Source organism: Python bivittatus, unplaced genomic scaffold (genome assembly GCF_059951505.1).
Source record: "Python bivittatus isolate LINGU-HERP-01145 unplaced genomic scaffold, Pbiv_v1 ctg000980_np1212, whole genome shotgun sequence".
Taxonomy (NCBI): domain Eukaryota; kingdom Metazoa; phylum Chordata; class Lepidosauria; order Squamata; family Pythonidae; genus Python; species Python bivittatus.
In genome coordinates this window covers 22,333,332-22,353,734 of record NW_028277125.1, presented here as the reverse complement: position 1 = coordinate 22,353,734, position 20,403 = coordinate 22,333,332, and the positions used below count along the sequence as shown (strand labels likewise).

The window sequence follows — 20,403 nt, the reverse complement described above, 5'->3', positions numbered from 1 at the left end:
TTTCCCAAACCTATAGACAGACACATAGAGAAAAGAGTTTGTTAAATCCTAAAATTATATGTTTTAGTCCTGGACACAAATATTAAAAACACTTGTTGAGCATGTAAGTTTCAAATGTATAAATTCCTTGCAGTTACAAAACTCTCCAGAAATTGTGCCAAGATAGCAATGATCTGTTGACATCATCAGTAATCTTACCATCTAGTCACGATACTTCTTTTTCATTAACTAAAACTGGAGGTCAGAAGAAGGCAATGGCTCAAGACTTCTAACCTGACTAGGAGTTGAGCTCAATTCAAATGAGATTTTACCCTTTTTAAAAGGAGGTTTGCAACCTCTTATGATGCACTCCATACTTGCACAGTTCTATCCGGATATTATACATTTGTTGAAAGGGAGGAGACCTATTATGCAAATCTGTCTCAAAACTGTTTTGAGGAAAATGCAATCCAGAGAGCTTCTCAAAGCTGTGGTGCCAACCTTTAATAATTTTTCAAGTTGTCAGCATTCATCATATATACATTTCTCCCAATTGAAATGTGGCTGGCCTAGATGCTACCTTCTTTATACATTAGCCAAATGTATGTCTCTTCATCCAAGCATTTACAGGATCACAACAGAGGGCATGCTCCGGGTCCCTCCTATTAAACAATGTCATCTTGTGAGTCTCCAGTCAGGCCTTCTCAGTGGTGGGACCTCCTCTTCTAAACTTTGGGAACATAATTAAATTCAGCTGGAAATGAAACTTGTATTACAGTAATGATTCTTATTTTATTTTTTTAGAAAAATGATATAGTTTATCATGCACAGGCAGAGGAGTTAATAATGATTCAAAACTGGAAGCAAGACAGATTTTCTGTCACGTACAATTCAACAAGGGAATTGAACAACAGAAAATCATCTGTGTATGCAGAAAAATAAATGTATAATGACAGTTTACAAGCAAAGTTGTGCTAGCATTCTGTTCATTAAAACAAGTTTTCTCAGTTATTTGATGGTCAGATCAAAAGCTTAATATTTCATTGACTGTGCTTGCAGAACATGCTAAACCAGAGACAACAGCTTTTGAGGCTGTTAATCATCTCTGGGATTTTGAGAAGATGCTTAAGAGGCAAAATAGCTGCTGGAGAAAAATAGCCCATTCATTTTTTATTTTTTTTAATCTGCGCTCAGTCATTACCGACTCTGCAGTGACTGCTTGGACGAGTCCTTGCAGTTTTCAAGGCAAGGTGTTTTGGAAGTGGTTTGCCAGAGCCTCCTTCCTAGAGCAGAGCCCAGCTGGCGAGCACAGGAGGCGGGGTTTCCGTTGCTTTGCGCCCTTTTCGGGCGAGCGCGGTTTCGTGCTTACCGGCAACTGCTCCTGACTCTTTTTGCAAGGTGCCGCCAGCATTTTTCCTCCCACTGGAGTGAGAGTACCCATTTATCTACTCACGTGAGTTTTCGACCTGTTGGGTTGACAGGAACTGGGGAGGAAACAGGAGCTCACCCTGTTAACACGAAGGCTGGACTCGAACCGCTGAAGCGTCGACCATTTCTGGCCAGCAACTTTCAGCGTCATTAAGCCGCTGTGCCATCACGTCCCCCTAGCCCATTCATAAAATGGTGTAAATTCTGCTGTGTAAGACTTCACTAGTTAGATGTCGCCAATAAATGGTCTTTCCTGCCTCTGCTGCTTACCTCTTCCCTTTCTTTTTGCACAGGTGCCTTAAATTACAAATCCTGTGGGATAGCTTGGGATATGACCCATGGAAAACACAAGGGATCATCACACAACTCCACACATTTAGGACATTCAGAAAGGATGTGTGGGGCTCCATAGCTGGCTGTAGCTGCACACCCACTGGATTCTGTAGAACCCCTCCTCTTCTCACAAATATCCACTGGTTCTAGATGAGAAGAACTTCTTAACACATTCATTTTTATGTCATTTAAGGCCTGTTCTATACTCATTTACTCATAAATGCCAACTAGCTTCATGAATCTAACTTTTTCTGCATTGTTTTGTTTACTGCTTCAGAAGGTTATCTAGATACATGTTTGGCAGACATTTATGAAATCCATTGGTATTTTGAACTCCTAGTTTCTTTGCCACTTCATAGTGGGGAATAAATGAACTTTGTAAAAAGGAAAAAAAACTCTATATTGATTTCTTCTGCTTGGTAGGGCTGCATCAGTAGAATTGTATGTGGTCAGTGCCAAAGAGCAGCAGGATTTGATTGCAATCAGTGCAAACTCCCCATACTGGCAGCTTGTCTTGAGGTCCTTATGGAGCCGGTATTTGCAGAGCTTGTGTTTAAAGCCCTGTGGTTAGCTGCTCATTGTGGACAATTCCAGTTCCTTTCTTGGTATGTTTTTGTTTGTACAACATGATCAACAGGACAGGGGCTTCTTTCCATTCCCTTTTCACATGTGGCTCCATTTCATTTACGTGCAATTCAGGATCAGGGTCCTCAATCATGGAGTCCTCTTTCCTCCCACTTCATTCTGGGACACACATCCACAAATTCATTTAAGATGGATTGGAGAACCTTTTATTCAGCAAAGGAGACTGATTGGAGGAAGTGGTTGTGAGCATATGCTAATTATGGTAGTAGACCTTTTTTTTACTATAAATCTTATTAGTAAAATTAGATGGTAGTTAACTTCAGCTTTTATAATTGTGTAGTATTATTTGCATTGTGATCATACGTATATTATGGCATATGTTGAATGTATTCCTCCTGTTTAATTTTAACTGCTGCACAGTTATTATTTATTCATTTTTATTGTTGTTGGACTGCATCCTAATGGGGGAGGATATTATAAATAATAATAAAATATATATATGTTTATGTGCTTTTCTAATCTGACTTCATCAAGTTAGGCCTGATATTGAACCATGCTATATCAGGGAGAGATACAAGCGAGCCTCCTGTCTTACAAGATTCTTTCTTGAACCACAATCTCTTGCAGTCCTGTATTTTTCCTTATTTTGGGGTCCCTGGTTCTGTCTATATCATGCCTTACCCTTTCTTGGGTTCATCCCTCAGTTCTAATCTAGTCCTTATACCAATTCCTGGCTGGATTTCTCTGGATCTTCCCACCCTGCTGCCCACAGCTAAAGTCCAACAATGATGCAACTCCTTTCGAGAAGCTAAGCAGACCTGGACCTAATCAGTGCTTGCTTACATGGTAGTCTCCTTTCAAGGAGTTTTACACTTTGAACACTTTTAATCAAGAAAGAAAGGGCTGGAGAGAAATCTATCAAATTAAATAGATGAAAGAGACCTTATTCCATAGTATGGGGTTTTTTGCCAGGAGGAAGACAAATCTTGCATCATCCAGATTTCTGGTCATATGCATTATTTCTGAAAATGCATACTTTAGATAATTGACAGAAAGATCAGGCGCCTTCTTGCTCATGCCAGGAATCCAATAAAATGCACCAGACACTCAGTGGAGGTCAAGGAAAATAGTTTTGTTGTCAAGTAACACTGGGTCGCAGCCACAATGGACAGCTCCTTTGTCTCCCTTTTTATAGTTCTTTTAGGTTAAAGATTTAGCCAATCTTTATCAATAGAATGGAATGTGTTACCTTATTACAAACAAATGTTTCTTTATCTAGAGTTAAAACAGATGTCTCCTTAAATGGGTACTTTATCTTTCCTATACATATGTTTTTCTATACATAAGTTATATGTCTTCCTTTACACAGGTTTTGCTACATGATGTGCTTATACATTTATAATGGCAGGACCCAGCCTTTTCCTCTTATGAAATGGCTGTACTATACTGTATAAATGGCTTATACAATCTTTTATCGATCCTTAATTTAAACTTATTGTGAATGTCTAAGGAAAATATTCCAATTATATAATAACACAAGTTTTCTTATCCTGGGAAGTCTTGAAATAGTTTTTTCCTAGATGTTTTTATAGCCCACTCAAATGTGTTTTGAGTAAAATAATATATCCCACAATAAAGTCTTTAATTTAGGAGTCACTTCTGGTGAAGAATGATGAATTATCATTCTGTGGATTGTGGGACGTATTACAGCCAGAAAGGCACCTGGATGTGGGATCCAGACTGCTGAAATTCTCTCTGGATTAAGGATAGATCTTGAGATTACCCATATGTACTCTGGACAGCTGCTTTTTTTTTTTTTTTTTTTAAGTAGATGGCAGAAATTGATGTTTTTATGGTCACTTGCAATCAGCTGGGAGTTGCAGGATTCCATCATGCTCAGAGTCATTAATGTAGCCTTTTGTAGACTCAAAGTTCAACCAAACCTCATCTTTTTAATCTCTTTGGAAATTATTTTTTATTTTTTCTTATCGTTTGTTAAAGATTGAAAAACCTTCAGAACCTCAAGTTTGGTATTCGCTGGGTGAGTTTCTCTTCATTCAGAAAGAAAAAAAAGTTACATTCTTTTTTGGAATATACAGCAAAAGGGGATTATAGTGTTGATTTTGGAAAGTTTTTAAACTGAGTAAGGGCTCAGACGAATTTGAATTAAAGAAAGACCTTGAAGTTAATTAAAAGGAACCTCTCTCCAGGGAAAAGTTCTTTTGTTTACATTTAAGCTGATAAGAAGTCTTTGAAGGTTGGACAATAGAGGGCACCAGTTGACTGTCTTAAACGAAATATTTGATGTTTGGGTCTCAGAGATTTACCAGCTATTTAACTCCTTAATAGAATCAAAAGGTGGTATTAAAGAGGAACAAGTCCCATTGAATAAAACTGAAAATGGACGTTAAGGTGGAATTAAAAATAAAGAGATAGAAATATTGGATTTACAAATGGAATTGGATGATGACTTAACATTTAACAAGATATACAAAAATATTCAAAAGAGCAATGTGGATTATTTTCTTATCATGGAATATAAGGGATTTACTGGAGTTACTATACTGGAATTATAAAAGGACTTTGATGAAGATGACAAGAATTTCAAGAGAAGTGAGAAAGCAGATGTTAGACCTTTATTTGTGGGACTTTGCTGGGAGAAAGAAGAAAAAATACGAAATTCGTTTATTGGACTATGGTTAAAATAATGGGTTGTTATCTCCGGTGATTTCTAATTTTTTTAAACTAGGATTGCATGATGACAGGTATCTTTGGTAATGTTTAATTGGGTATAAAGGATTATTTAATCATATCTGTTTTTATCTTTGATTTAAAAATAATGGGTTATTATTTCTGGGAATGATTAATGTGGTTTTTTTTATTGGGACTGGATGATGATGGTTATTTTTGTATTTGAAGAGAGGGACTGGGGGAATTTGTTTAAATGGAAATGGAGATATAAATAATTAAGTTGTTATTTCTGATAAGCCTTATTGGACTTTTGCTGATTAATAAGGAGAGCTGAAGATTTAGAGAGGGACTTTTCAAGAATGGGGTGAAGTATGGAGTGAAGAAGTACTGTATTAGGTTGTTTTTTAAGAGACAGTGATAAGTTCTTAATGTTGACTATACTTGCTGGAGAAGAAGGCAGACGTTTCTTTTATTTATTTTTCTCCTCCTCCTCCTCCTCCTCCTCCTCCTCCTCCTCCTCCTCCTCCTCCTCCTCCTCCTCCTCCTCCTCCTCCTCCTCCTCCTCTTCTTCTTCTTCTTCTTCTTCTTCTTCTTCTTCTTCTTCTTCTTCTTCTTCTTCTTCTTCTTCTTCTTCTTCTTCTTCTTCTTCTTCTTCTCTCTTGATCTGCTGTAAAATAACTTGTGTTTTTATTTGTGCTTTTTTAAAAAAAAAATCAGTATTATACTGAATAAAATAACCTATAATAAAAGCTTTACTTGCATCCCAAACTGTTTTTAAATCCATGCCTTTATTTAAATTATTCTCAAAAAATTCTAATAAATTGTTTTTGCAATCTTTCACTATCCGGTCTTTTTGTAGTAACATCTCATTTAATCTCCATCTGAGGAGTAGTAGGTTTCTTTTTAAGAGTCAAAGTCACTGGGTTATGATCAGAAAAAGGTTTTTGTGAGAAGCTCCCAAGTAGAGTGGCTGGGAGGCAATGATTACATCTCTGTTTGAAGCTGAGGAGCAGCCTGTTAAAAGGACACTGAAACCAACCAACATTTCTAATACACCTTTGTATTGCAAATTACTCTTCGCCATAAAAAAAAAAAAAGGCTTCTCTTTACAGGAGATAAGTATTCTTCTTGGTATTTTTCATTTTTGTGAGGGACTTTAAAATGTGGAAAGACTTCTAGATTTAAACTAATACTTTAGGACTATTTGCAAAAAGCTGGTGATTAATGTGGCATAAGAAAGTTAATAATAGGGAAAATGGGAGGTTTTAATTTTTAAGTTTTTTTTTTAAGTTTATTATTTCAAGAATCAGCTTTGTTAAAATCATAACTACTTTAATAGAGATCCATTTTTCCATGAGCAACTCTCATTGTTTAAAGTAAGTGATCAGGCAATTGGCTGGGATTATCAGTCTAGTTTTAGTTGAGTTTACTTTAAATGGAGACACCTCCTGGCAATTGCCTGTAATTATCCTGCTTTCCCTTTCTCCTTTTTTCTCCCCCCACCTTTTTAGTGGATTTTAGCTACAGTAGAGATATCTGCTGGCAACTGTTTGGAATTACACTTTTAAATTTTAAAATTCTAAAGGACTATTGGATTTTTTTTTCTTTTTTCTTTTTTTGTTCTCTTTTCTCTTCACAGTGCTACATCTATATTTGGGGGGGAATCTTAATAATGGCAACACACAGAACCCATTTGGAAACTAGAAGAACTTCAATGGAGCAACCAGTGGAAAAGGAAGATAAAGAAATAGAAGATAAACCAATCTCTACTAATCTACTTAAATTGATGATTGAGGAAAAGGGAGCTAAATTGACTCAGTCATGAGTTGTTAAACTGGATGCTAAATTTTTGACCTTTTTAAAAAAGATTGAACAAAGAATGGCTAAGATGGATAGTTTTGTAAAACAAGTGATGGTAGATATGAAACTTATGTCTGAAGAAATAAAACAAACCAATTAGAGGATGGAAATTCTAGAGAATAAATCAGCAGAGATTCAGAATTTGAAAGAGGGGTGGACAATTTAGCATTGTTGGAATTGAGAGAGAAAGGGTTTTGTATGCAGTTTACAGCCATCAAAAGACTCCAAGTGAACATATTGAAAGAAAGATGATTCAAGCATTGGCAGAACTCTTAGACTGGGAAGAAGAGACAGGAGAGGAGATTGATAAATCTTATCAGATTAATTCACATTTTGCTATAATAAGACATGTGCCAAGAGATGCTATAGTACATTTGGTTAGGAGGACTATAAGAGTTAGGCGCTACTGGCATGGACTTCTCTAAATTATTTGCCTAAAGAGGAACAAGTGCCTAATGAGGAACATTAATGGGGCTAATAATACCTCCCGCAGAAGTTATTTCATTTTCTGAAAAAACTGAAACAAGGTGTAATTTGTTTGCTAGAGATTCATGTAAGAAACAGAGATACAAAGTACTTAATATGTAAAAATTTAGAAGAATTTATTTCATCAGGACAAAAAACAAAAAAAAAGACCAAACAAACAAACTAATGGGGTTGTATTATATATCAACTCACATTTAAAACCACAGTCAATACTGACTGATCAACAAGTTAGATTTCGGGAGGTGGAAATTGAACTATATGGATTTAAAACTCTTTTATTGGGACTTTATGCTCCAAATGAAAATAAAGCAAGTTTTTATTAAAGACTTACAGAACAATTGCTAAATTTTACATATGAGAACTGGATTTTGATGAGAGATTGGAATGGGTTAGGGTTCCTCCACAAGTAGACAGAAGATCTGAAAAGAAAATCAAAACTACCCAGGGTAAATTACCAAAGACCGTTTTTGATTTGATGGAGAATTTAACTTTAGTGGATATCTGGAGACAAAAAAAAGAAAAAAAGAAAAAAGGTATTCTAGAGAATATACCTATTTTTCCGAAAGACATAGATCATTTTCAAGAATAGCTACAGACTTTAAAAAAAATGGCCAATAAGACAACTAGAGCTGAGATTTTAGGGAAAAAAATAAAGTTTCAGTGGTGAGCAAAATGCCAACTTTTACCTTTCGGATAATAGATGGATGGATGGATGGATGGATGGATGGATGGATGGATGGATGGATGGATGGATAATAGAAAATATTTTTTAAAAGGAAGATAAAAACTAACACAAACTAATATAAAGTGAGAGAAAGAAAAAAAGAAAAAAGAAATTGAACAGAAAGCTAAAAGTACAAGAAGGGGGAAAAAGAAAAAGAAAAATTGAAAAGAAAGGGAAAAGATACAAAGAAATAGCTTCCAATCTTCTTTACAGCAGTTATAAGTAGAATTATAAATTTACCACTTACTCTATGGTTACAACATAGCTCCCTTCTTTCTATAATCTATTCTGTCTAATCCTCAAAACCATAAATCATAAGTTCCTTTTTCTGTTTCACACAAAAAGTCTATAAGGGGTTTCCAGTCAGCAATAAATGCAGGTATTGTCTTTTCTCTGATCAAAGAAGTCAATTTAGACATCATAGCAAGTTCTATCATCTTCACCAACCATTCCTCCTTTGTGGGTAATGCCAAATCTTTCCATTTTTTGTGCATACAATAATATTGCTGTAGATATCATATATAAAAACAAAGTTCCATAACTTTTTTTCCCCAATGTTTGCCCATCAGTCCCAAAAGAAAAACCTCTGGTTTCAGTTGTATATTAATCTTTAAAATCCTCTGAATCAGTGAATGTATTTGAATACAGAATTTTCTAGCTTTTTTTACATGTCCATCATTCAAACCATGATTTTTTTCTCTTTTGAGGAGCATTTGCTCCATTTATATCCCATGTTAAAAATTTGTAATCCATAATCAAGCCAAAAATTTTAAAAAATTGATACCTTTAGCACCTAATTCAGTATCATCCCTTTTAGTTTCCTGTTGCAGCTGTTGGAGTTTTTGTGTAGTCTCCTCTGATACCTCCATTTGAACCTGCTCCAATTCCTATTTAAAATTTTCTAGAAATTCTCTTGCCTCCTGGACAGAATTCAATCAAAACCTCTGCTGTTTAAAAGTAAAAAATCACACCTTTCAATTTGTCCCATCTAAATGGGATCTTTTTCTGCTCTAATCTCTCAGTTTAAAAAAATATACTCTTTTCTCTTATGTAATATTCTGATAGGAATTTCTTTAAGGACAGTTATATCTGTATTATCAATCTTCAGTCTTGTATTAAAATGCTGCTGCAAAACTTGATCTCCTGTCTTCCTCCTTACAAAGTGCACCAAAATATCACTTGCAGCATTTCTTGTTCTTCCAAATCTTGAATTTATTCTATATATTTTATTAGTTTCTGCCTCTGTATCCTCCTCTTCCCAATCCAAAAAATTTGCCAAGACTTTAATAAACTTTTCCCTAATAACTTCACCAGAAACCTCTGGGATTGCTCTAAATCTCAAACAAAATTCCTTCTCTCTCAATTCTAGTAGAGCCAGATTATCTAGTTCTCTTTCCAACTCTGTGTCTATAACTTCCATCTTACTCTCTAAAATTTCCACTTTGTCATTAATTCTTTTACCTCTCCAGACACTTGTTTTACAGAGCTTTCCATCTTAACTTCTTCTTTCATCTCTTTCATCTTGACAAGTCTTTCATCCATTCTTTTTTTCAAACGCTGTCAATTTAGTATCAAGTGCTTCTAATCTGTGGCCCATTTGCTCAAATAATTTCTGAAGCAAATCTGGTGTAATTCCTCGCTCTTCAGGCTGCTTAGCGATCCTCTCCTCCTCTCTGTTCTTGCCGCTTTTCTGTTGGTTACCATTATGATATTATGATCCAAAAATGAAAGTGTCTCAAACAAGGGATAAAGAAAAGGCAAGCTTTCCCCTCCCGCCCTTTTTAATATCTTTTGTCTTCCTGTGCTTTTAATAATTTAGTCTCTAATGGCACTCTGTAGATACAGTCAGCATTAGAGTCAACATCTCCATAGTGTAACTTTTTTTTATTCCTTTGTAATCCAGAAAAAAATAATAACTCCCCAAGTGGAATCTTATCCTGCTGCTCAGAAAATCCCTCTTTAGCTGTAAATTAATTACATCCAGAAGTGTTTAAAAGATGAGGCTCATGTAAACCTTCTGTCCATATAGGCTGCATTACTATTGTGAGCTTGATTGAAATCCTTTGACTCCCAGACGCTCAAATCATGAGCTGACTGCAAAAACCTCAGTTCTTGCAGTCTACTCATGAGGAGCAGATGTATGGAGTGTAAGTAGGTGATCTCATAATCTCTCCTTTTTCCCAGGAAAGTCTGCCAGTCAGAGTTCACCATCTGGCTGCCAATCTATGCTGCCATGCTCTACCCGCTCCTTCAAGGACATCTGCCATGAAGCCTCATCGGAAGTGCCCAACTTTAATCTTTCAAAGAATTAGTCATTCAGAGGGAAAAGACAATTATTTATTTTTTTTTCTTATTTAAAATATATTGTAAGAATACAGAAGTGCATTAAATCAAAATATATTAAATTAATCAAACCATCAAATTTAATTTTCATAATTTACCAAAGCTAGACAGCCTTCTCTAGAGGCATCAGCAAGGACAGGAATCAAAAAAATCAAAATAGTGGACACAACCGGGCAATCAAAGCTGTTATTGTTTCCATAAAAAAAGTTCAGGGCTTTGTGTGGTTGCTGACATCATCTTGAATTATTTGACCTCTCTCTCCACAGACACCCCTGTTCTCCACTAGAACAGGGGATCAGAGTGGATCAGAGAGCTAATTTTCAATTCTAACATCAGCCTTTTAACGTTGTTAAAAGGAAGGGAGAATTATAACCAGTAAATACCAGGGTATGTATTTCTAAATGTTCTCTCTCCAGTTAAAAATGTCAGTCGTGCATACTATGAGTTTATTCCCACAGTTAACAAAAGAAAATGTTTGGCAAACATTTCATATGTTTCTTCTTAATCCCCAGAGAATTCCATTCCACCAGAGTTCCCTGAAGACAGTGGACAAAAGGGTAAGAATAATCAGGCAAAAATATCCCTTAACGCTGCAGAAGGAAGAAGAGAGAAAGAAGAAGAAAATTGTAGAAGACTAGCAAGAAAGGTAAATTATACTTTTCCATCTGCCTAGAATATTTAAGCAGAAAAAGAAAAAAAAAGTATTATTGCAAATACAGCTCAAAAAATACATATAACACATGCGGACAGTTTAAAATTCTGATTTCAAAAATTCTGGGCAGAAACTCCTCAGTATTACCTGCCTACAGTACATATTCATTGTTTGTTAGCAATTTGTGGGTCCTTGGGGTTCTCTGAGCATGGTTCTTTTCTTGCAAACATTTCATTACCCGGCTAGGTAATATCTTCAGTGCTAAAATGGGATGGGGTTTGCTCTCTATTTATGTGCTGTGACCTGCCTTGCCAGTGCTGGTGGGGGTGGGGGTTTTGTTTTGTTCCTCTGTTAGTTGCTTGATTAGGGTATTGTTTACTGCTTGCTTGTGTGCCTGGTGGTAATCTCTGCTTATCTGGGTGATGGTTGCGGCTGAGGAGGTGTTCTGGTCTTTTGTTTTCTTTTCTATTGTCTCTTTTGAATAGTGTGTAGATGCTGTTTATCTCTATGTGTCTGTTAATTGCTGCCTTGTCTGAATACCGAGCTTCCAAGAATTCCCTTGCATTTTTGGATTTAGCAACACGCTACCCTTCCTGGAGATCCTCATCAGCAGAGGAAACAACAGGAAATTAGAAACCCAGGTTTATTGGAAGACAACCCACACTAATCAAGTACTCCATTAACACAGTAACAACCCAACCTCCAACAAAAGGAGCTGTGTAAGAACATTATTCAAACAAGCACAAATGCATTGCAGCAACCCAAAACAGTCGAAAAAGAAAACAGACCGCCTATACAACATCTTCCAACAAAATGGATATAGATGCAACTTTATCAAAAAGTGCCTGACCAGTCAACCTACTACAACACAACCAACACAAGCTATGAAAAGGATCACACTGCCATACATCAGAAATGTCTCAGAAACCACCAACAGGCTATTACAACCACATGGCATCTCCGTAGCACACAAACCAAGTAAAGTCCTCCAAAATATCTTAAGTAAATCAAAAGACCTAGTAACACAAGAAGAAAAAACAGGAGTCATCTACAACATTCAGTGTAAGGACTGTAACAAACGCTATGTAGGACAGACAGGCAGAAGGCTGGTAGAGTGCATCCATGAACACCAACTAGCAGTCAGAAGACATGATGAAAATTCCTTAATCTCGCAACACATGGACAGACTTAACCATTGTTTTAACTGGGAAACTGTCAGCATTTTAGACCAAGCTAAATCCAAAAATGCAAGGGAATTCTTGGAAGCTCAGTATTCAGACAAGGCAGCAATTAACAGACACATAGAGATAAACAGCATCTACACACTATTCAAAAGAGACAATAGAAAAGAAAACAAAAGACCAGAACACCTCCTCAGCCGCAACCATCACCCAGATAAGCAGAGATTACCACCAGGCACACAAGCAAGCAGTAAACAATACCCTAATCAAGCAACTAACAGAGGAACAAAACAAAACCCCCACCCCCACCAGCACTGGCAAGGCAGGTCACAGCACATAAATAGAGAGCAAACCCCATCCCATTTTAGCACTGAAGATATTACCTAGCCGGGTAATGAAACATTTGCAAGATAAGAACCAAGCTCAGAGAACCCCAAGGACCCCACAGTTCAACCCTGCGCTACACATATTCACCTCTTTTGTTACCAATTTCTTATTCACCTGTCAAAAAGTAGAAGATATTACAAAGTTGTCATGTTTTGAAAACCCTCAAAAGAGAAAGGAGGGAAATGAGGTAAACATGTAGCTAGTTTAGGCAGACATGCAAGTTGGTTGACATCGCAGGAAGTGGGGTTCTGCAGGCCAGTGAAGAAGACGCTGTCTGGAGAATACATGGAAGGGTCATCATCAAAATAATTGTATGGTCTCAAAAAGAAACCAACCACACTCCCAAGGGTTGCTGTATTGGGTATGTCCTCAGCATGTGGAATATGCAGAAAACCGGCATTGATCCAGGCAACCAGATCCTGTGAAAGGGAAATGGACAATATTATTTTGTTAACTTAGGAAAAAGACCTGTTAATTAAAAACATGATACAGGCGTGGATTCAGAGAAGCTAAGCTTCCTAATTAAAGCAGCAGATGAAAAATGGTTTGGAAAAAATGGGGGGGGGGCATAATCTGACAGTATAATTTTATGCTTGTCTACTCAGAAGTAGGGATGTGTAGAAATGGAAAACTGGGAATAGAAACTTATTAGCACAGAGACTATATCCATCTCCAGAATTTTATCAGATGTGGTAGTAAAAAGCCATTTTTCTTAAAAACAAATGCAATGTGTAAGGCATAAATCTCATGCATACATGTTTGCCTCAGTGTAATTTCCAAGGTCACATTACCTCAGCTAACAAGAATGCAAACAGGAAAACTAACATTGGTTGCAGGAGAATTTATATTTTCCAGTTTTCCTCTGAGCAAGCATCCTGAAGATCACTATATCTGGGTTTTTTGTTTTTGTTTTTCCTCCCTAAGGGAAAGTGCTGCTAAAACTCTTAGCAGCATTTGCCTATTTCCAGAAAAAGCTTTGGGTGACAGTCCAACAGGATACCTTCCTATTCTGATGTCTTCCAAATATGTTTGACGTAAACTCCAATGCATTTGGACAGCACCAGACTGTGGAATAATAACCTCCAAGGTGCTTCAGTGCTATGTTGGGTTCGTCTTCACTTACCTCATTGACAATAGTCTCATTGTTTATGAAGTCAGCAAAGACCACGGGAGGTTTCCATGGGTCAACCTGATTGTAGGCAGTGGTGCTGACTGGTTCATTTTCCTTCCTCTTTGTAACAGCTAGCTTATAACTGAAAAGCAAAACAAGAGGAGTTGCAGAGATTGAGATTTATTAATTATTATTTTTCTTCTTAAAGATCTTCAGAGGTTATTTTTCCAGGCAAAGGCCTTGAAAAGCTATGTAAGCCAACTATGTAAGAACTTTTGGAAGGAGGCAAAGGTAATGTAAAGACAGAATGCTATTCCGTTTAGATAAATTTGAACAGCCCAACTATAAAAAATATAGGAACAATCATTGTTGTAACTCATTGTTAAAGAAGATATGAGATGTGAGATGATTTTAGCTTTGAACTGTGTGAGGGAGTGAAGTTGGGGTTGCTGTCTGTGGTTGGGAAAAGTAGCTGCAGCCACACAGGAATGCTTCTCGCCCCATTTCCCTCATACCTTCATTCATTAACTCAAACCTTACTCACAAGCATCCAACCTGGTGATCCAGCTGCTGGTGGAAATTGAGCCACACCCTGGTGTTTCCAAGGACGTGCCGATGTCCAAGGACTGCCTCAGCCACCAGGCTCTTAACTTACAAAAGCAAATGCTAAGACAGAGTGAGGAATGTTTATGTAAGAGGGAAGGTGAGAAGCAAATGGCATACAGAGGGGGAAGAGGAGGTGACGCCTGAAGATTGGGGGCTTTTACAAGCAGGCAACAGCACTATCATTCAGCTGCAAGGACCACAAGGTATGGTGAGGAGCACATGCTGGTGAGAGTCCTGCCTGGAGCTTGGAGCTTTGCCAGGAGCACAGGAGCAGCCAACTGGAAGAGGAACAACCACCCTGAAACAGCATTTCAGTCCAACTATGTAAGAACGTTTGGAAGGAGGCAAAGTTCGTATGCCACTTTACAGACTTATAGACCTTTGCTTGAACTAAGTATCAAAGGACTGAGTATTAAAGACATATTTCCATGCCAGCATCACCTCGCAAGTCCTAGGATAGGTGGAGGGCAGTAGTCTGTTGTTGGGGAGGGTATGTGCTGCAATAAGGTATTTTGTACAGATTTGCTACACTGGGGTCAGTCCAGTCCTTGGGAAACAAAGAACGCTCAAAAGCTGCCATGTGTATGTCCATAGATGACTTGCAGAACCACAAGACCACTTATGCAACTTATGCATGGCCACCAGTAGCTAGGTCTGTCTACCACAGACATGGTTATAGCTGACATAACAGAACAAGCTAAAAAATGTATTCCAGGCCACAAAGACTATCTCCAGACTCCTCTAGTTAACTTTTAATAAAAAGAAGTCTTGGAAACAGGTCAGGAGAGGCCTTGAAACAGGTCTTGAAAGATCTGTTATGACTGGTAGTGAGGAATGTGAACTAGAAGAAAGTCATCACAGTTTGAATAGCGCTTTGTTCCTTTATATGTTCCACAGCAATTGAGGCTAAGGTTTTGCTTAGCAAATGTTTGATCATTATCCAGACTTTTTAAACCCTTCCGTCATCCAGAATGGAGCCGAAAGAAAGCAGAGAGATGGTTATATACTGTAGATTTCCTGCCTATATTATTCAAGGTCCTGAAACCCAAAGACATAGGTAAATATATTTTCTTTCTGCAGCTAGAAATCAGGCACTTACCGACCCCAGCTGAGGCCTGGCTCCATGGGATCTGATTCTGGCAGATGGTCTCCAGAGAAGCTGACTATCTGGATCCGATAGCCTCGCTCATGGCCCCACTTATTGGTGCGGTTGGCAGCAAAGTACATGTATCTGGGCACGTTGTCACGGAGGCGGAATGCAGCTTTGTCCTCGGTATCCAAAACTTTCCTCACCATCTTCATTCGATGGATCTTATGTTCTGGGCTCCAAGGGGCCTGCACTGTCTCAAAAGCCATGTCATTGCCAACCAGGGTATTGTTCACACCTCAGAAAGAAAACAAGCACAGTAACTGTACTTTTGTACAATTCTGCAGTAATTGTGATATAGAGAGATCAGACCACTCTTGTTGCATTTTCAGCTTCTTAAAATCAAAGTTGTTTCTGAAATAAAGCCCTGCCTGACACAGAGATGAAATTATGATAAGAGTAAGCATAATTAGTTTTCCAGACTGAAAATGGACAAACTGAGTCAGAGTGAAAAAACAAACTCTGCAAAGATGAGCGAACAGCAGCTCATTCATTAAATGACACCATCTGAAAATGACACAAAGCAAAAACGAGAAAACTGGATTAGAGATTTGGCGTAACTCACATTTCAGGTATTCTTAGAACAAATCATTTAGGGAGATTCTGCATTCTCCTTTATTTACTCATTAATGTGTAGCTGAAACAAGGTGGGAACTTTGTTTTGCAGCTCATCAGCTTCCCATCTTTTAAATATCTATATAATATATCTATGTGTTTGTGTGTGTTTGTGTGTGTAAACAATATAAATGGACAGGTGACACAATCTCACGCCTTTCCCTGACAATGCCCTTTGGATTTTAGGCAAAGTGAGGTTTTCTGCACATTCATCTCCTCTACTTGAGAAGAGGCCTTGCCTAGAATTTTTTAATTTCAGGACCATTATATCCATGTATAGCTTATATGCTGGCTTGGTCCAAGGATTTGGCTACCTCCAGATTGTAATCTTAGTGCATTCACTTCTTCTGGAGGATCCTCCAGAATATTTTGGAGTAATTGAGGATCACGATGGTTGGGGGGTTAAGGCAAATGGGTGAGGCCAGACATGAGGAGAGTTTTCCTGCTTTGTACAAAGAGTTTTGAGGACATTTGTTGTTCCTTAAAGCTATGGTAGCCCTACTTTAGGGATTAGGCTACAATTTTCATGCATTTGCAGCCTCAGCATGCAGGAAAACCTCACTACCAGTTCTCAGCAATGAAGATCAGTGGGGATGGAGGGGGCGAAAAAGGGACACACAGTGTGTGCCGTACCCTATCAGGAAATACATGAACTTCATAAAAGGAATGTTTATATACACTATGACACCTTCCACTTTGTTGTACTTAGCAGAGGCAGAGGAGTTGTATGGGATCCTGGTCCAGAAAGCAGCAGCATTTAAAATGATTCAATGCTAAAAAAATATGGCAGAGAGAATGTCTCTGCATGACACAGAGAGAGAGAGAGAGAGAGAGAGAGAGAAAGGAAGGAAGAAATAGAAATAGAAATGGAAATGGAAATGGAAATGAACCCAAAAAATATTATTAAACAGTATGTTTGTTGGGAAATGGTAGATTTGTATGCAGCTCCACCCTGTGGCAAATATATCAATAATATATGACAGATTTTCTGAACTATTTTCAGGCCTTCAACTAAATCTTCAAATCAATTCCAGCTACCCATTGGATCTTGCTGGATCAGAAACAAGGTCAAGAGAACCTCCTGACCCAGGTGACCATTGTTTGAACTGCATGATCTTTGATGGAGAATTTCTTCTACCCCTCAAGAAGTTCAGAGAAATCATGCACTATGTTTCCTGATGACAAATTTCAGTGGAGACTTTTGAAAACATAGCTCTCCATATCAGGCCCTGCTAACTTTGGGATTATGAGAGTTGAACAACAGCCCATATGAAAGACACTAAAGCTGAGGGGACCTGGTCCATGACATCTGGACCTGCTTGATTTACAGAATAAATCATAGCCAAGTTTACTTTGGGAGGAATGATCAATAACTATTCTGCTCGACCAGTTCAAGCACTTGTAATGATTCCTTAAAACTGAACTGCTGGACAGGAATAACCAATGACCACTTTATGGCACCATTTTTTTAAAAACTTCAAGGCTCAAGGGTGGGGCGTGGGTGGGAAAATAATCTGTAACAGTCTTTTAGTTTTCTTCCTGTTCCCTGAAACCAGCCTCCAGTTCCATACCCATCTGAAAAGCAACCCATTTCCAGATTCACCTTTAACCAACAGTTCAAGTTGGTTGACATCAGCAAGGATTTCAAAAGTGCTGATTCTGGAATCATTTCACATTTTCAAGCCCCAGAAATGCATGAAGGCATAATTACTATGAGTTTGATGCCATGATATTTTGCTGAGTGGCCAATGATTTTATTTTCTTGTCATCAGGACAGTGCGTATTGTACTTGTTTTGTTAGTAGCCCGGTAATGAAATAAATATCGCTAATTAAAAAAAAAAAAAGCTTTCTCCTAAATTGTTAAATAACATTACTAAGAGATTAGTTCTGTTCCCTACCTATTTCAAGCATGCTCTTGAGTCTTCATTATAGTTTTTACAGTCTCTAGAATGATTGTGAGCAAGCCAAATTGGGGCAAAGAACCCATAGGTTTCCTTGAAAGTTACAAACAGTATTCCTACTTACCACCGATATCCAGATCCACTTTGAAGTGAATATTGTGGGTGTGAATTACTCCCAGCACCCATTCTTGAACTCTATTGCCAAAGTCTCTGGCATCACCAAAGTAAAAAGCAGATTGAATGTACCCACTGGTATGGGCCTTAACAGCAACAGCTCCATTTTGGTGGAAAATAAAATCCCAGACAAAGTCATAGTTGCCAACTGAAGATATAGTCCGGAACACCAGATGTGAATCTGCCAAGCCTCCATAAAAAGGGAACTGGATACTTTCATAATGTCGTCGTAGGGGCAACTCAGCATTCTGCTCAAAGATGCAGATCGCCTTTTTACGGTTAACAGGTAATGAAGTATCACGGAAAAAGTGCCAGTCCAAATAATTTGATAAATAAGGACAATCTAGTCCCTGGGTAAGTGGGAAGATAAATGATCCAAGTCCAAAGCTGGCATGCATGTATCTGATCGACATGGATGTGGGACTGTTGGAGCCATAGATATTGCTTGCATCTTGCAAACTTAACTCATAGATTATTCTTTCTCCATTAAACCTGACATCAAAGATGCGGGGCCCCATGCTTGCATCAATTCCAAAGGCAAAACTCCACCTCATGAAGGTGACTTGATTATTCTGAATTCTATAGCGTGATCCACGAGGTTCATATTGCAAAGGGCCTGGATGTTTTGGTGGTACCCTCTGCTTGAGTGATGAGTATCCCCCATCAGGAGAGGCTTCTTTAACCTTGTCTACTATAACCTTTCCCATACTGAATTGTCTCTCAATGTCTTCCATGTCTTCAAAGTATTGTCCATTATAGAATACTTTTATTACCGTCCACTGAGAAACATCCAGGCTACTATGATCCACTTGGACCTCAAACCCAACTGGATGCAAATAGTAGCCAATCACATTCTGGAAAAGACTCACCCACATTTTGCGATCTCCGGATTTTAGCCCTGGTGGCATTTGATGAATATACTCAAAACTGCTTCCATTGTAATTTAGAACCTTTTGCATGAAATTTGGAGCCTTAGGATATTCATTCCTCTTTAAGAAATCATTGATTTCATTAAACTCATTTGTCAAAACAAACCTTTTAGAGTAAGGCAGTTTTCTTCCATATTTTTCTACCGTGATATCTTGATGATATGTTGGTTCTGGAAGTGGACCCACCACAAATTCTGTCACATTGGGGTCCAGCTGATTTCCAAAATGGACCACAGCCAGAGCTTCTCGTGGTGGCCTATATTCCTGATGGTCTAGGAATTGTAATACTTCTGCTTTGGGAGGAAGCTGCAAGGTAATGAAATAGATGCAGTTGTCTGATGGCTTGGCTTGAGGTGTCTCTACCAGTGGCACTCCCAGGTTGGATTGCAAATACATCTTTACTTGCATTATCTCTTCTGGAGTTAAATCTTGAAATACCTGGCTGCCAGCATCCTGACCACCTTCCTCTTGCCCCATTTTCTGGGAAGAGCTCCCACAATCCATGGGTTTTTTTCCTCTAGTTTGGAAAACCAAGACTAAGATGACAATGATGGTGATGCATATTGCTAGGAGAGAATAAATCAGTTTCGAATTCATTTTCCCAAACCTATAGACAAACACATAGAGAAAAGACTTTGTTAAATCCTAAAATTATATGTTTTAGTCCTGGACACAAATATTAAAAACACTCGTTGATCCTGTAAGTTTCACAAGTATAAATTCCTTCCAATTACAAAACACTCCAAAAACTATGCAGAGATAACAATTGTATATTCACATCTATATACTACTAAACTCTGATGTTTGTAACCTTCAACTGGGTGAAACGGTGCATCATAGGGCAACAATTCCAACCAAGGGGTTGAAATTTGGGAAATTTGTGGTAGCTTCAGCACTGCTGCACTGTCATGCCACCACAGTCAGTCCAGGTCAAGTTATTTCCATGGGCATATCCCCAACCTCTTTCCTGCCTCCCTCTGTCCCCTATACCCAATCAGCTGGCGGCAAGGCCCCATGGGTGAGTGGCAATTGGCTGCTTTGGAAACGAGGCAGCAATTTGAAATCTTTTTTTTTTTAATAAAATTTTTTATTTTTTACAACAAACACAAAACATACATAAACAAACAAGAACATAGAAAAGCATAAAAAAAAACATCTTCCATTTTATACCGTGTGTCAACCAGTTACCAACTCGTTGGTGCCCCTTTCATAATCTTAAATTCTCATATCTATTCAAAATATACTTGTGTACTTATCAATTAACAATTAT

The 20,403-nt window shown here is 37.9% G+C and overlaps 1 protein-coding gene across 1 annotated transcript; it reads right to left on the bottom strand.

Moving 5' to 3' along the window:
- Window positions 1–12,783: 12,783 nt before the first annotated feature.
- LOC103064670 (primary amine oxidase, lung isozyme-like) lies at window positions 12,784–19,730 on the bottom strand. The gene is made up of 4 exons (XM_088131972.1): window positions 18,155–19,730; window positions 15,466–15,751; window positions 13,773–13,902; window positions 12,784–13,068 (listed from the first exon to the last, which is right to left on the bottom strand). Exons 1-4 carry the CDS (start codon window positions 19,728–19,730, stop codon window positions 12,784–12,786), a joined length of 2,277 nt encoding a protein of 758 aa, XP_087988098.1.
- Window positions 19,731–20,403: the final 673 nt, after the last annotated feature.

Excerpts from the sequence above, each read along its gene's own strand:
- LOC103064670 (XM_088131972.1), bottom strand. The coding sequence starts at position 19,730 with ATGAATTCGAAACTGATTTATTCTCTCCTAGCAATATGCATCACCATC. Across the intron at positions 15,752-18,154 it reads AGTGGATCTGGATATCGGTG|GTGTGAACAATACCCTGGTT; the intron begins GTAAGTAGGAAT and ends TTTCTTTCTGAG. Across the intron at positions 13,069-13,772 it reads ATGAGACTATTGTCAATGAG|GATCTGGTTGCCTGGATCAA; the intron begins GTAAGTGAAGAC and ends TCCCTTTCACAG.